At 54.4% G+C, this 16113-nt stretch overlaps 5 protein-coding genes across 5 annotated transcripts; 3 read left to right on the top strand and 2 right to left on the bottom strand.

Annotated features, from left to right (window-relative positions):
* Positions 1–61: 61 nt before the first annotated feature.
* Positions 62–1062, top strand: SPSK_04438 (uncharacterized protein; the record flags this gene model as incomplete). Its single annotated transcript, XM_016731245.1, has 2 exons — positions 62–708; positions 777–1062. The coding sequence occupies 2 exons, from the start codon at positions 62–64 to the stop codon at positions 1060–1062; spliced, it is 933 nt and encodes a 310-aa protein (XP_016585926.1).
* Positions 1063–1149: 87 nt separating this feature from the next.
* Positions 1150–2111, bottom strand: SPSK_04462 (cholestenol delta-isomerase; the record flags this gene model as incomplete). The annotated part of the gene is made up of 4 exons (XM_016731268.1): positions 1150–1301; positions 1323–1715; positions 1767–1793; positions 1865–2111. 4 exons carry the CDS (start codon positions 2109–2111, stop codon positions 1150–1152), a joined length of 819 nt encoding a protein of 272 aa, XP_016585925.1.
* A 635-nt stretch (positions 2112–2746) lies between these two features.
* Positions 2747–3807, top strand: SPSK_04419 (3-hydroxybutyryl-CoA dehydrogenase; the record flags this gene model as incomplete). Its single annotated transcript, XM_016731226.1, has 2 exons — positions 2747–2872; positions 2947–3807. The coding sequence occupies 2 exons, from the start codon at positions 2747–2749 to the stop codon at positions 3805–3807; spliced, it is 987 nt and encodes a 328-aa protein (XP_016585924.1).
* A 1101-nt stretch (positions 3808–4908) lies between these two features.
* On the top strand, positions 4909–6900 carry SPSK_04086 (uncharacterized protein; the record flags this gene model as incomplete). Its single annotated transcript, XM_016730897.1, has 1 exon — positions 4909–6900. One exon carries the CDS (start codon positions 4909–4911, stop codon positions 6898–6900), a length of 1992 nt encoding a protein of 663 aa, XP_016585923.1.
* Positions 6901–11421: 4521 nt separating this feature from the next.
* On the bottom strand, positions 11422–14400 carry SPSK_03945 (uncharacterized protein; the record flags this gene model as incomplete). Its single annotated transcript, XM_016730760.1, has 4 exons — positions 11422–12296; positions 12367–13256; positions 13318–13455; positions 13541–14400. 4 exons carry the CDS (start codon positions 14398–14400, stop codon positions 11422–11424), a joined length of 2763 nt encoding a protein of 920 aa, XP_016585922.1.
* Between the last annotated feature and the right edge of the window lie 1713 nt (positions 14401–16113).

Here is a 16113-nt window from a genome sequence, read left to right as displayed (position 1 = left end):
TCAACGTCTTTGTATCACCATTTCTTCTTATGTCTCGTCCCAGTCCCAGCACATTGCCACCATGACTGCCGTTCTCGAAAACCGCCTCAAGGCACCCTTCTCGGTCATCGTGCACCCCTTTGACTCGCCCACCCGTCACTCGTGCGCCTACGAGCTCGTCACGGCCAACTCGGTCGGCGCCCGCCATGCGCTCGTCTTCATCGGCGGCCTGACAGACGGCCCGCACACCACGCCCTACATCCGCACGATTGCGCACCAGCTGGCGACCTCTGACGCTGCCAAGGACCTGGGCTACTCGGTGTTTGAGCTGCGCATGTCCAGCTCGTTCCACGGCTACGGCTTCAAGCGGCTGACGGACGACGTGGCGGACCTGTCGGCGCTGGTGACGCACCTCAAGGACAACCTGGGCCGCGACAAAATTGTCTTCCTAGGCCATTCGACGGGCTGCCAGGACCAGATGGCGTACGCCAAGGCGATGAAGGCGGGCACGAGCCCCGAGGTCAGTGGCTTCATCCTCCAGGGCCCCGTGTCGGACCGCGAGTGCCTTGTGCCGTATTTTAAGCCCGGCGAGCACGACATGACAGTGGCGGCGACGGAGGGGATGATCAAGGAGGGAAAGGCGGACGTGATTGTGCCGCCCGAGTACATGCCCGAGATGATTACGGCGCCGCACTCCGCCTACCGCTGGCACTCTCTGGTTTCGTTCAAGTGGGTTCCTTTTAACGTCTCCTTTATTGTCTCTACTCTATCCTTTCCACCACTAACACCGACGTCAGTGGCGACGACGACTTCTTTTCGTCGGATCTGCCCGACGAGCGTCTGGCTGACGCGTGGAGTCAGTTCACCAAGCCAGTCCTTGTGCTGCCGTCCGAGAAGGACGAATGTGTACCTAAGACGATCGACGTGCCCAAGAATGTGGCGCGCTGGAAGTCGTTCTGTCCGCCGGGTGTCTTTAGTGAATTCTCGGGCTCCATTCCGGGTGCGAGCCACGCGGTTGAGCAGCCCGATGCACAGTTATGGGTGGCCGACCGGGTAACGAAGTTCCTCAAGAGCTTGGAATAAAGGAGCTAGGTGGCACGAAAAATAGATACAAAAACGATGCTCACAGATCGGATTAATCTTCCATTCACGTCAAGACGCTGTTTAGATTCATTGCTCTTTCTTCCCTGATGTCTGCGCTCCACAAGCGCTCGGCACATCGATGCTGGTTCTGTTGACTGTGGCAAACACACGGCAGATCGATTTTGAGCTTGAGTAGAGAGCACCTGGCGAGAAAGGGTCAGTCGCAATCTTGAGCAGACCTTATCACGTATGGGACGTACAGAGTGGCACCGCAACCCACGGCGCGTTCATGCCCGCAAAATAGACCCAGCGGTACTGAAACTCGGGCCGGCAGTGGCTCGCTCCGTGGATGGACTCCTCAAACAGAAGCGTGCCGTAGTACAGCAAGACGCCAAACAGGTGCACCGTGCTGACAACCATCTGCAAAACGTGCCGCAAACCGGAGCTGCCCGCTGGCAAACCAGCGCCGTAGACGATAGTGGCTGCAGTCAGAAAACAGAGACTGCCTTGGACCAGCACGGTCAGACCCTCGACGCAGAGCATAAAGGGATCCGACGTGAGGTACCGCGAGTCTGACAGCGCGTACTCCTTCCAGAGCTGTGCGCGTACCGTCTGTGAACCGGCAAGTGTGGCGTGGTGCTTGACAAAGTAGCCTGGAGACATTAACAAAAGCAAGCATGGAGAGGCTTGAAATGCATACGTACCCTCAAAGAACCAATGGAGACCGCCGCCTGGACATCGTGTGTTAGTATGAACTTGATATGCACCGAGGAAAAAGACATAACTGCTTCGAACGACCTACACAACGTGAACCAAACAAACAACGCCTTGTCAGAGAAGGGGGCCTGGCGAAAACGGGGTGTTACGAGCCGCGCCACGAGAAAGGCTGCCACTAAAAACATTGCCAGGGCAGAGGCAAAGTAAACAAACAGCAACCATAATGGCGACGTATTCGGCTCAAAGTCGGGGATGGAGAGGCCAGGAGGGTAATAGGGGTGATCCAACGGCAGGCTTCCAGGAGCCGTGGCGGCACCACCGGGATGTTCCATTCGGGCCCGAGGATGTAATGTACTTAATAGAGCATGAAGAAGAAACCGACAGGTACGGCTTGCGTCGCAAGTTGTAATATTTGGCGAGGTATTGAGACGGATTGGTGAGAAGCTAATGTCAACAATTGGCGGGTGCCGTTGCACTTGCTGTTGCGCTTGCTGTTGCGCTTGCTGTTGCGCTTGCTGTTGCGCTTGCTGTTGCGCTTGCGGTTGCGCTTGCCTGTTGGTTCTTTTGGCGTTGGAGCTATCCGAGCTGCCCCACACCGCCCAATTTGCACGTGCTTGGAGACCTCCCTGGAGGGGCACTGTTTGTCCCCCGATAGACCTTGGAAACAGGCGAACGATCGCCTGTAATTCTCATCGAACCACTGTATCCTGTGGGTAGTTCGCGTCCGTTTGCGCCCGCGTCCTACGTAATGGTGGAGACTCGCACAAAATCACCGACAGGCCGAGGATAAGCGAATGCCGGGCCTGAGACAGCATCGTGCTTTCTACGAACACTGGTGATGACAGAATTTGAGCTTTTCTTTTTTAGTCGTCGTTCCATTGACACATTCGTCTTTTTCCTTCTCGCATTGTTAATCGTGTTCAGCGTCGCCCTCTCGAACGACTCATACCCCCCCCCCCAACACACAATGCAGAGACTCCCAACTCTCCTTCGCGCGACCGCCCTGCCGCGACCGGTGCGCTGTTTCAGTACGACGGCTGCACGACCCGCAGCTGATGTGAAGAGCATTGGTGTCATTGGTGCCGGCCAGATGGTGGGTTCAGACCCTAGACAGCGCAGAAAGACCCCATGAACGTCACGGCGAGAAAGAGAAAGGACAACTAACAGACCGCTCAGGGCCTCGGCATTGCCCTCGTGGCCGCACAACGCGCCGGCGTCCCCGTCACGGTCGTCGACTCGTCGCAGGCCTCGCTCGACAAGGGCCTCGCTTTTGCCGACAAGCTCTTGGCCAAGGACGTGAGCAAGTCGCGCATCTCGCAGGAGGATGCCGATGCTGCACGCGCTCGCCTAACACCGACGACGTCGCTCGACGAGCTTGGGGGCGTCGATATGGTCATCGAGGCCGTCCCCGAGATCCCGGACCTCAAGTTTGATCTGTTCAAGCGCCTCGCCGGCATCGCAGCGCCGTACACCGTCCTGGCGACCAACACGAGCTCCATCTCCATCACCAAGATTGCTGCGGCCGCCGCTGCCGCGTCCGGCCAGCCTCCTGCCTCCGAGGCCGCCGCCGCCATTGCGTCGCGCGTCGTGGCCACGCATTTTATGAACCCCGTGCCCATCCAGAAGGGCGTCGAGATTATCAGCGGCTTGCAGACGAGCGCCGAGACGCTGGCGACGGCTGTGGCGTTCTGCGAAAAAATGGGCAAGATCGCGTCGACGTCCGCCGACACGCCGGGCTTCCTGGCGAACCGCATTCTGATGCCGTACATCAACGAGGCCATCATCTGCCTGGAGACGGGCGTGGGCGACCGCGAAAGCATCGACGCCATCATGAAGAACGGCACCAACGTGCCGATGGGCCCGCTGGTGCTGGCCGACTTTATCGGCCTGGACACGTGCCTGTCGATTATGAAGGTGCTGCACACGGAGACGGGCGACAGCAAGTACCGGCCGAGCGTGCTGCTGGCCAAGATGGTGGATGCAGGCTGGCTGGGTAAGAAGAGCGGCAAGGGCTTCTACGACTACTAGAGGACATGGGTGTACCAAAAGAACAAGATCAAAATCATCATGCGACGGTAGGAAACCGAATAGAGACGGTTCAGACGAACAAACGAATGAATAGATTACCTGTCCGGCTCTCCTCGCCTGCTGCAACCAGTGACTCTAACAGAACTAGCGAGGACAACACACATGTCTGAAAGTTCTCTCAGTGAAGCAGTGAAGAGTGCCTTGTTCGGGGACGCAGAGGCGACCACCGGCGTCGATCTCGGGAGGCCGGAATTGGAGAGTGTAGAGATCAAGGCTACAGCCAGAATCGATTGAGCCGACTTGCCGACCCGTAAGGAAGACGAGGAGAGACAGAAGAGGAGAACTGGCCCAAATGCACGTCGGTCCACCTCAGACTCTTCTGCGAACTGCGGAAGCGTGGACCCACAAAAAGGCGCATGGCGTGGGAATGCACATTGTCTGGTTTTTGGATTTTTTTGGCCGCAGCGAACATCAGGACGCACATCCCCGGGTCATGTCCGCTCTGTAGGTTCCATAACCGCCTCCAAATGCAATCAATGCAACCGCAAACGCTCCTTGCGTTGACAGTGAATCCGGAAATCAACCCTGAACAAGGCAGAGCCAGCAGTCTGATCGCTCCCGAAAAGTAAATGCGGTGGGACACACGCTAGCGCGACTCCCGGGAACGGCTCCCGCTCCTCTGTACATCCTTTTGCGCTTTCCGTTTCTTTTCATTTATCGGTCCTTCTCCATATTTTTGACCTTTGCTTTTATCTTCGTCGGACATCTGGTATCGACTTTCTACCCTCTCACCAACTCCCCTCCTCCTTTCTCTGTCTCTGCCTGTGTAGAAACACACCGCCTTCCCTCATCATTTCACATACCGCCAGAGACACACTATCGCTCGCAGCCGCGCTCCACTCTGGCGCTCGCTATCTCAGCTCAGCTACAGGCGTCGGTGCTGGCTCCGGGTCTGCTCTTGGGGCAGGAGCAAATGGGCCTGTCGGCCCGGCCCGTGACGCGAACAACAACAACAGCAGGAACAACTGGCCGAGACGCCTCACCTCGTCTGTCCAGCGCCACGCTCGCAGCAGCCGGCGACGAGGCACTCCCAACGACACCATGGCGTCCTCATCCTCGCCGCCAGCGGCAACGTCCCGTCCCGCCTGGTGGAAAGTGCATCTTTTCCGCGGCATGGCTAATGATGTCCGGCGGCGCGCTCCGTTTTACATGAGCGACTGGGCGGACGCATGGGACTACCGCGTCGTGCCGGCGACGGTGTACATGTACTTTGCCAACATCCTGCCGGCGCTGGCCTTCTCGCTCGACATGTTCACCAAGACACACATGCAGTACGGCGTCAACGAGGTGCTGCTGGCGTCCGTGCTGGGGGCCGTCGTCTTTGCCGTACTCGCGTGCCAGCCGCTGGTCATTGTCGGCGTGACGGGCCCCATCACCGTCTTCAACTACACCGTCTACGACATTATCGCGCCGCGCGGCACCAACTACCTGGCGTTCATGTGCTGGATCGGCCTCTGGTCGCTGGTGTTCCACTGGGCGCTGGCCATGACCAACGCCTGCGACGCCCTCAAGTACGTGACGCGATTTCCCTGCGACATTTTCGGTTTCTACGTCGCCTTCATCTACCTGCAAAAGGGCATCCAGGTGCTGTCGCGCCTGGGCGACGCGGAGCCGTTTTACCTGTCGATTTTCATTGGCCTGGTCGTCTTTGCCGTGGCCTACATCTGCGGCGAGATGGGCCGTGGCAGCCTCTTTACCCACCCGGTGCGCGTCTTCCTCAAAGACTACGGCACGCCGCTCACCGTCGTCTTCTTTACCGGCTTTGTGCACATTGGCCGCATGCGCCAGGTGTCGCTCGAGGTGCTGCCGACGGGCATCGCGTTTGAGCCTACCGATGCCGTGCGCAGCTGGCTGGTGCGGTTCTGGAACATTCGTGTCGGCGATGTGTTCCTGGCCATCCCCTTTGCCGTGCTGCTGACGATCCTCTTCTACTTTGATCACAACGTGTCCTCGCTCATTGCGCAGGGCACCGAGTTTCCGCTGCGCAAGCCGGCCGGTTTCCACTGGGACCTCTTTCTGCTGGGCCTGACGACGGGCGTTGCCGGCATTCTCGGTCTGCCCTTCCCCAACGGCCTCATCCCGCAGGCTCCCTTCCACACAGAGTCCCTGTGCGTCACTGAGCTCGTCAAGGACGATGAAGATAAGGCCGCTACGCCCGCGTCGATGGCCACCGGCGGTGGCGGCAGCGCCGGCAGCGCCGGCAGCGCCGACGACGAGGGCGGCGAGTTCAAGGGCCACCCGCGCAACACGGTCCATGCCCGCGTCACCCACGTCGTCGAGCAGCGCGCCTCCAACCTTGCCCAGGGCCTGTTGACGCTTGGCACTATGACGGGCCCGCTCCTCGTCGTCATTCACCTCATCCCCCAGGCCGTGCTGGCCGGCCTCTTTTTCGTCATGGGCGTCCAGGCCCTCGAGGCCAACGGCATCACGGCCAAGCTGCTCTTCTTGTTCCGCGACAGGTCCTTGACCCCCCGCAGCCACCCCCTCAAACAGCTCACCCGCGGCCAGTGGCCCGTCTGGGCCTTTGTGGCTATTGAGCTCGTTGCCTTTGGCGCCACGTTTGCCATCACCCAGACCATCGCGGCCGTCGGCTTCCCCGTCTTTATTTTGCTCCTGATCCCCGTGCGCGCCTGGCTGCTGCCGCGTGTCTTCACGGGCGAGGAGCTGGCGGCGCTGGATGCGCCGACGGCCAGTCCCTTTACCATGGAGAGTGTAGGTGGCAACTATGGCCAGGGAGAGACGCAAAGACAACCGAAAAAAGGGCAAGCCCGTGGACGTAGCGGCCTGTTTGTCAGCAGTGGTGCGGCAACCGTCGTTCCCAGCGAGGACCCGTCGACCGTCAATGTGCGCCAGCGCAGCCGTGAAGACCTCGCCGAGCTGGGCGAGAGCAGCGGTGAGAGTGGTCCCGTCGTGATTGAGATGCAGCCGACAGGCGGCGCGGCAGCTGCTGCATCGCCGTCTCGCACCGGGATGCACAACCGGCGCGGTCAACAGGGCAGTGTCAGCAACGGAAGTGTAAGCCGTGGGCGGTAAAATAAAACGAGTGTTAAGTTTGATACCACTGTCAAGTTTTTTTTTAAAGAAAAATTTATTTTCCTTTCTATTGCTTCTCTGGTTTTGCGTCCTACGCATGTTGACACCACAAATCTACTTGTTGGAGCTGGATATATATACACTTTACATAAACAAGGGCCAGAAGATCGCATACCTTCAAGTTTGTATCCGTTCACCTGCTTCAATTATTCCTCTGCATTTTTTCTAGCGAATGAACCCAATTTAAGTCACGAGGAAGTAAACAAATAGGCAGCCACAGAGTGCTACGAACGGGGACAATTAGATATACGTTAAGATCTCATAAACGAACTATACTCGTTAAACACGCGAGAGTAAACATTGATGAATCTGGGCAAACACAAGATTGTCATAAATTTCTTTTATTTCCTGACTTGCATGGCGCGATTATATGTCTTTGCTCGACATTGGAAAATTTTGTTTGCAATATGCCACACATGTACTTCATAAAGCTCCTAATTGCTACCATTCATATAAGAGGGCAAAGTGATATGGAGCGATGTAATTCTCCTGTATCTTGGGGAAGTCGGTATGGGGAAATCAGTAGATTGTTTCGTTGTCTTCGAATTCTAGCATTGCTTACCACTGACAAAACTACGGAAAATAAAACCAAACGAAAGAAAAGCAGACAACTATCAGTCAGTACGCAACCTAACTGTTTGAACCTCATCTGCCCAGTCGGTGGCCTCTCATCCGTTGCCAACTGGGCACCGTTTCGAGGTTGAGTTCCAGGCCGTCATTGGGGGATTGTGCCAGATGTACCTGTACATGCAAGTGCAAGGCAGCAAGAACTCCCACCGTTTCGACGATCTAGTCAACCGCCAGATAAAGCCACACCCCAAGTGGTGAGCATTCTAATTCACGGCTCGTCTCTGCCGCTGAAGAATAGCGCCATTCGAAGCGCCTGCATGCGTGGTGATAGGACTGAAGATGGAGACTCTCTCCGCCCTCCGACTGTCATCATCTTCTTACTGCCTGCGGTAAGGTGGCAAAGATGTGATGTAAAGATCACTGTTCCGAGGAGAGGAATAGACCAGTGGTCGCCGTTGAGTCTGCTCGTCACCTCATCAACTGCGATTCTCTCCACCGCCAGAGCACAGACGACGAGCAGAGATTGTCTCCAGCTGTCTGGTCTTTGTTGGCACCCCTCCCCCCCTCCCCTCTCCGGCCTCCGCGGCATTTCTTGCCGACAGCATCTCACGGCAAACCTCATTCGCGCAAGTTCTGGTCTGAACAAGGAACAAGGGACTCGGTAGGCCGTCGTCGGCCGACACAGAACTAAGGTCTACCCACTTCGTGGCGAGCAACAGTTTAGGCAAAATAGACGATGTAGGTCTGTGAGTCCACCCCATTTCTGACCCATCCTGAACTGTGGCGCGTTTATGTGTACGTAGATGAGAATGTGGTCAGGAGTGGCCTCGTTGCGGCCTTCGTCGAGCGTATAGTGTCGTGTGTCGTGGTGCCGTGTATATCTCATTCTTGTTCAGGAGTCGTCTTTCTGTATAACAAGTACAGGAGAGAGTTAGCAACCATGTCGCGACGAGTGGAAAGAAGCGTACGGGAGGCAAAAAACTATATTTGGGGATAAGACATATCCCGGTCTATTTTGTGTGCGTGTTATTTCTCATCTGTTCGCTCTTTTCGGCAGTTTTCGAATTTATCCAAATGAAGCCACACTTTCATTTGTATTTGGCCGCCTGTAAGGCTGTAAGTACTATACTCGTCCGTAAAGAGCACCTGGTACTGTAGAATGGACCTTGTGAGATGCCAAATCCCGAGGCTGGTGAATAAAAAGATAATCAAGAGAAGAAATGCTTGCTATCACCTAGGACGAAAAGAAGAAGGACTAGAGAATATATGGGGCTTCGATCATTGTCTAGTATTATACTTATATGCATCTAGGGGTAGAGAATGAGAGGTGAGAGTGAAGCCTTCGAAACAGTAAAAAAAAATGGAATGGAACGAGGGAAGTCAAACTGTGCTGTAAGCTGTGACCTGACATTGCCGGATGCGATACCAAATTTAGCAAACTCCAAGGTGTGTGAGAAGAAGGAAGAAAGAAAGCCAGCTGCTTGAAAGGTTGCTGAGAAGACTGGATGCAAATGAGACAGGAAAAATAAATGGATGGATGTTGTCGAAAAGTTGCCGTTCCTTCCTTTTTGGGACTGTCCATCACGGCTCTTTCCTGTTTTGGACTCAGCAACGTAACATCAGGGAATACCTCTCTATTGTCCCGCCTCTGTGTGCGTCATTTCAGAAGAGTAAATCGTCCCGGTACTTCTCTTTTTTTCTTCATTTATTCTTTTTCGGGGGTTCTTCCCTTTGCGTTGCTTAACTGTCGTGTTAAGAGGTCTCTGCCACTTTGGTATAAATCGTGACGAGGCTGCATCGACCCACTTTCCCGAATTTGGGCCAATCAGGCAACACCATTTTTGCCTAATAAAGGGACCGCACCACACACGTTTGGTAAATACCCCTTTCGGGCATACTCGAGTGTTTCCTATATACATAATCCCTTATAGAGAATTTCTGTGCCACGGCAGAGACCATCCTCTGGATCCTTATTACTCTATCCGCTATTATCTTGCCCCTTATCGAGCACATTTTCCCTTCCTTTTGTTTCCCTTTTTTTCTTTTTTTTTTGCCCTCGCCTGCCTCAAGTAGCGGATAGCCGCCATGTTTCCCGGATTTACTTGATCAAAAATCCCGATTTCGCATCGGGCCCCATCCACCCTGGTTCTACCATCAAGCTCTCTCTGCTGCCAGCCACCTTTTGTTTTGTGCTGTGCCGGCCGCATCTCCCCACTGGATCCTCCACAGATCCGGATCCGGATGAAAACGAACGAACCAGTAGGAAACTCAGCAGCCGTCGTATTCGGACTGTGCCATCACCAATATCACGTGGGGATGGTTCTTTGGTGTCCGCAGCACGTCTGACTGTGTCTTTTCGTCCCCGTTTCTCTTTTTTTAATTCCTTTTTTTTGGCTCTAGCATGCATTTAAACAGGGCACATCTCGGCCCGTGGAGAATCTCGAGCCTCCCAGCTTCGGTGCCGTCAAGGTAACCGAACGACTGCGAATGCGATGGTGGCGCGCATGTACTGTCACAGCGTGTGCTTTGGTGCTGGACTATTCGATATCGGACGGCTTGTGGGCCCGTTCTATCGCACACACACTCACACCCCCATCACATTTACGCACCTGGTACCTCGTCTGCCCCTCCTTCGTCACCTGTTATTGTCTCACGGCAACACGACAACACGCAATCCGGTGAGTCCTGCAAACGAGCTGTGCCCACAAATAATATTACGCGTTGTGTGAGCATCATATGAAAGAAACAGAAAAAAAACGAAAAGGAAAACAGAAGCAAAAAAAGAGACCAAAAAGAAGATCCAGAAGATATTAAGCACAGCACAGCATACGTAGGCATAGAGCCACAAAGGCCGCGGAAGCGGAGCCGCAGACACAGCGACACAAGAGTACAAAGCAAAACAAAACTAAATTCCCGCTGCTGTGCAATGTGAGAGCGTTCGTTCTGGCTTGCTTCTGTGCTTTCGTCCCTCCTTTGAACACAGTTCCTCTGCCATCCGACAAAAGACAAAAGCCACAAACAATATGCATGACACGCTCATGGGGTTACAGTGCATAAAGCGGAGCAAAACGCGAGTGAACAGGAAACGGCAGAGATGTGGAGTGGCGAAGAGGCGAACAGAAATGTACATGTTCAAACGTCATTTTAGTCGTTACTTCATAATGTCCAGTGGGTATCATTCGTTTTACACAAGTGAGTATTGGTTGCCAAGTTGATTTGAGTATTGACATTTGGACTATGAGACGAGATTGGACGGTGAATGTAGTGGATAAGCGCATTGGATCGCAATCTTGTGGTTGTTTGTGGAGAGCGTATATGGAGGGAAATAAAGAGAACGTAGTGCTAAACTGTAAAAAAGTGGTAAATCGAATGAGGAGAGCAAAAGATAGAAAGAAGAAACAGTAGCAAAACGCACCGAATAAAAAAACACCGAAACAAACATACAAACGAGGGTATTGTCCTGTGTTTAAAAAAATAAATGATAAAAGTGGTATGCAACGAGCGTAAAAAGCGAAGAATCAGAACAAAGACCGTTGTTGGGACGCAAAACAAAGTGCAATCGAGTAAGAACAAAACATAAAACATTCCGACAAAAATATAGTCAACCCCTGTCTGACGCTGCTCTGTCCGGGAAAAAAAAATTCGTATACCAAGTGAGTGACTGAGAAATAGAAGCCCACCAGCGGCCTCAATCGTCGTACTTGCGAAAGAAAAAAAAATGAAAAGAAATAAGAACAAATATAAGAAATGTGACAGGCACGAAATATTATCGTGAAACAACACTCCACGCGCCAAAATGCACACCTGGGAAAGTAAACTCCGCCGCCATTCCGTCATTTTTTTGTCATAATTCTTCGTTTTTATAAATCAGATTCTGTTCGTGTATTGCCGTTACGCCGTGCTTCCGTAGACGTTGTTGTTCGTATTCGCACCGGTTGTGAAGCTGTGCTTGCGCTTGAGACCTCCGAGGCCAGCGGCGGTGTCGGTTGGGGAGGTAGAAAAGTCGGTTGTCGTGGTTCCACTGCCCATTGTAATTGCTGTTGTCGCTGTCGAAGCGGTAGTACCACCCGTGTTGCTGCGATCGAGACTGCTGCCAATGGATGTCGACGTGTGGTGTCCTAGTCCTGTGCCATACGGCGAGGCTCGTCCACCGCTTGTGTTGTTGCTGAGTGCCGCGATGGACGTAGCCGAGACCGACGCCGATACAGTTCCAGACGTACCTGCGCCGGTACTTAGAAATGCCTGCGAAAAGTCATTCGGCGGTGCCAAGGGGGCGCTCATCTGTGGCATCGAAGTGTAGTCCGTGACACCGCCGTTGGACATGGACGATGTCGATCCTGTCCGATAACCTATCCCGCTCCCGGCGCCTGTGCGCGACACGGACGAAGACATGCTAAAGTCGAGCGGTGCGGTAAGCGGTGCCGTCGTGGCAAAGTTGTTCGAGGCATAACTCGTGGCATAGTTGGTTCCGTAGCCCGACGACGAGACGAGGCCATTCAGACTCCCCATTTGCTGTTGTTGGCGCGGCGTGCCTGCGGTCGGTGAGAGCGCTCCAGCGGTGGTACTGATACTGCGATACGGCGAGCCACCACCCATGCTCCCTGTCCCGACACCGGTCGTGCGTAGGTCAAGGGCCAAGGGCAGTGTAGCTGAAGCGGCGCGGAGGCGCGAGGATCGGTTCTGGTTGCTGTTGGCCGCTGCTTGAATACCCGGAGACGTTTGGTAACCCGGATAGGCCATGTGCGTCGGTGAATGGACGGTAGAGCCTTCCTACATTGTCAGTTGATTGGGTGTCCTCAGCCGAGAGATATATGGCGAACCGAAAATGAAACCTACCAGAATACGAATCGTAGCCACTGAGACCGGCAGACGATGACCCGTTGCCTAGTCCGTCAGATGGGTACAGAGATGAACGGCCAGGGCTCGTGCTTCCAGCGCCGCCCGTTGCGCTACCATGGTGGTAGTTACTGTAGTCAAGCGAATCGCCCTTCCATGACATGCTCGATCGCAGAGGGGACTGCAGGTTGTCGGATCGCGAGCGCGACACGGTTTCTCGCAGCTGCAGTGGTTGCAAAGGACGAATATGGTGGCGTTGGTTGGCGGATTGCTGCGACTGGCTCTGTTGGTTCTGGTTTTGGCTGCCATCAAGACTTCCATTCCCGCTGTTCTGGCGCGTGTAAGGGATTGCTGTGCGCGGACTCATATTTGAACCACTTCCGGCTGTCGTGGTTCCGGCGACGCCGGACGAGAGGCTCGAGTAGCTGCTGTAACGATGATCCGTGTTGGATGCTGGCGATAGTGGCGACAAAATGTCGGAGCTGCCCATGCCACCCGTAGCCGCCGTGCCGAAACCAATGTTACCAAATCCGGGACTGAGTCCTGTTGGCGAAAGGTGGTGACTATGGTGGCTGTGTTGGAGGTGAGAGTGTTGCTGGTGTTGTGAGTGTTGGCTCTGGTCGTCTCCACCACTGGTGTTGGTGCCATCGGTGCGCCGTACGTCGACCATCAAGGGCCGCATCATGTGGTCGGAGTACGACGACGCTGCCGCTGCTGCTGCTGCTGCCGCTGCACCGTAATCGACAGGCGAAGCCATGGGTGTACCGAGGCCGTGGACAGCGCCATAAGGTGAATGTAGAGCTTGGACATTGTCAAAGTCGTCGGGCACTGCACGCATCTTGATCATGCGCTCCCGGTCATCGGCTGCGAGGCGCTTGATTTTGGCGCGACTATACAGTCAGGGATTTGACACTTGCATTTATAGTTTTCGAGAAGACGAGATACACTTACCGGTTCTGGAACCACACCTGAACTTGTCGCGGGCTGAGACCTGGAATTTGACGCGACAGCCGCTCGCGATGTGCAGCATCCGGGTGAGGCTGCTTGGCGAATTCGCTCATGAGAAAGCGTGTTTGCTGGTGCGTGAGGCTGGACAATGTATGTTAGTGGGTTAATTCCGAGGCCTGTAGGAATCCCAGACTTGCAGAGTACAGAATATTTGTGCGCTACCTACCGAAACCGCTTCATTTTCCGCCTTTGGGCTGTCCGTTCGGCTGCGGTTTGCGCTGGTGCCGGCGCCCCGTCTCCTTCACCGGCCTCGCCCATGTCCTCGTCGTCGATCAGATCATCCTCGTCATCCTTGAGACCTGAGTGATCTTCGCCACCACTGCCAGCAGAGTGGATATCGGGCTGCTGCTGCTGGAGGACAGAGGAAAGCGGATTTGCTGCCATAGACACCACATCGCTGCCATGAGTGTGTTGGCCATAGTGATGTTGGTGATGCTGATGCTGCTCGCTCGTGGCCGTGGTCGGCGTGGGCGGTGTCTTGCCACCGAGGTTGTGCGATGTCACTGTCGTTTGTGTTGTCCCGCTCACAGAATGCTGGCGCAGGCCAAGGGGGTCGATGCTGCGGCGATGGTGGAGGCCCAAAGGCGATGCGCCAGCGTTGAGAGACGAATCATCCTTGATGCTGCCGCCGCCACTGCCGTCTCCGTTAGTGCCCGTTGATGGCCGGGTCTGCGTCTGGCCGCCGGTGTTGGCCACACCATTGTTCGTGGTGCTCGTCCCGCTGCTTGTAGTTGATGAATCGACAACTCCTCCGGATCCGGCACTGCCGTTGCCGCTACCAGCACCGCCGTTCACATGATCGTAGGCCTGAGCTGCAAAGATAGGCTCGGCCGGTGGCAAGAAAGAGTACTGGCCAGACCACTCTGTGGCGGCGTTCGACAACGGCGTCTCGAAGCCGGTATTCGACATGCGTGTACCGGGACTGGGCGGCGAATGCTTGAGAGAGAGCGCGGACGAGGACGTCTCTAGCTTGCTAAAGGACCAAGGATGGCTCAGTTCCGTGTCGCTGCGTCGAGTAGCGAGCATTGGAGAAATGGGATGGGGACGAAGTGAAAGTTGAAATGATAAACAAAAAATGACAAGTAAATAAATGAAATGTTGCCATCCGACGACAACAAGAAAACGATATAATAAAGATGATGGCAACGGGTGCGAGATGAAAGAAGGGAATTGTGTGCTAGATAAAATAAAAGACGAACGACGCTGGCGGCGCTGTTGCGGCCGTGGAAAGATAGAGTAAGTGAAATAGATGAATGAATAGCAAAGAAATGAAATAGAAAGGTCGACCTATTTGTCTTTCTTTCTACGAAAGGAGCAGAGAAAGAAAACAAAAAAAGAATGAGGGGGGTGGAGGGGGTAAATAAAGTGACGAGCCCGGCTGGAGGGCAGGTAGTGATTTTGGAGAGACAAGATGGCGGATGAAGAATGGGGAAGATAAATGGGCGCATGTACAGAAGCGGAAGTGGAAAGACGGCGGAGAGACGGGCAGAGTGTAGACGACTGACAGAACTGACCGCACGAGAAAAAAGAACCCCAGACGGACACTGACGGACAGAGACGGATAAGCTCTGACAGCAACAGGACAGAGAGGGACCAGTGAGGGGACAGACGGAGAGCGAGAGCGCGCGCGAGAAGACTGTGCCGCAGACGGAACAGGCTCTCTAAGCTTTAGCAAACAAGCAAAGTATACGACGTACAGGGCGAATAATGGAGAGGCTGAAGGAGGGGAGGGGAAATTTAAGGTAGGGGTGTCTGGCTATGGCTGTAGGAGAAAGGACGACAGGCGGAGATATGGGAGGGGAGTGCGGCAAAGAATATGGAGGGCACGAGCCACGAGGGGCGAGAAAAACGGAGGAGCGCCGACGAGTGTCGAGAAGGAAGAATGCGAGTGGAGCAGACGGGTAGCGGACAAGTAATGCGGCCAATGGACGAGGTATAACGAATATATGTGCGATGCCGCGCAGTTGTGCCCCTTGAGGCTCGTCGTAGACTGGTCTTGTTGTTGTCGTTGACAGTCGACTTTTGCTTCTTTTTGTTTGTCTTGTCTTGTTTTTTTGTCTGAAGGCGTCTCCTTTGTCGATCCTGCACTGGGAAATAAACTGGTCGTAGGGGCAAAAGAAGGTAAAAGATGTGTAGGGATAGACGGGGAAAATAGAGAGAAAGGGGATAGACCCAGGAGTCTCGATCTTGGTTCCGGTCGATGACGGAGGAGATCTTGTTTATTTTTGAGGTAGGATTTGGGGGGGACAGAGTTTGGGGGTAGTTCTTCTGGGCGAGGGGGGGCGTGTTCTTGCCGATTCCTGGATATTCCCAGTCATATACCTATGTCGTTCTTTCTGTTGTTGGTTTTGTGTCGTCTTTCTCTCCTGCTCTTTCCTGTGGCCTGTTCGCTCCTTTCGTTTTGAGTTGTTTTTACTTTAAAGGCCAGCGCCCTCACATTGAGCGCAGATCAAACCAGAGGGAAGGGACGAAGGGAACCGGTGGTGGAAATTGCCCATATAAGGAACTACAGGAGACATAACAGAAAATAATAACAGACGGTGAGGAAAGAGCGATGAAGACAAAGTCAAGGGCAAAATAGATCACCGTGCTGGAAAAGCAAAACGGAGGTCAGACAGGACTGCAGACCTGAGCGCCTGTCGGGTTGTAGAGCGAGAAGAGTGAGCCACTGAACGACACCCTGCTGTTTGTGTTAAACAGAATGCTGCAATTTGGGACGCTCTGCTTCTTGCCCTGCCG

This window comes from Sporothrix schenckii (genome assembly GCF_000961545.1).
Source record: "Sporothrix schenckii 1099-18 chromosome Unknown Cont47, whole genome shotgun sequence".
In the NCBI taxonomy this organism is placed as follows: domain Eukaryota; kingdom Fungi; phylum Ascomycota; class Sordariomycetes; order Ophiostomatales; family Ophiostomataceae; genus Sporothrix; species Sporothrix schenckii.
Note: the sequence above shows the minus strand (reverse complement) of the source record. Positions and strands in the feature narration are given on the sequence as shown.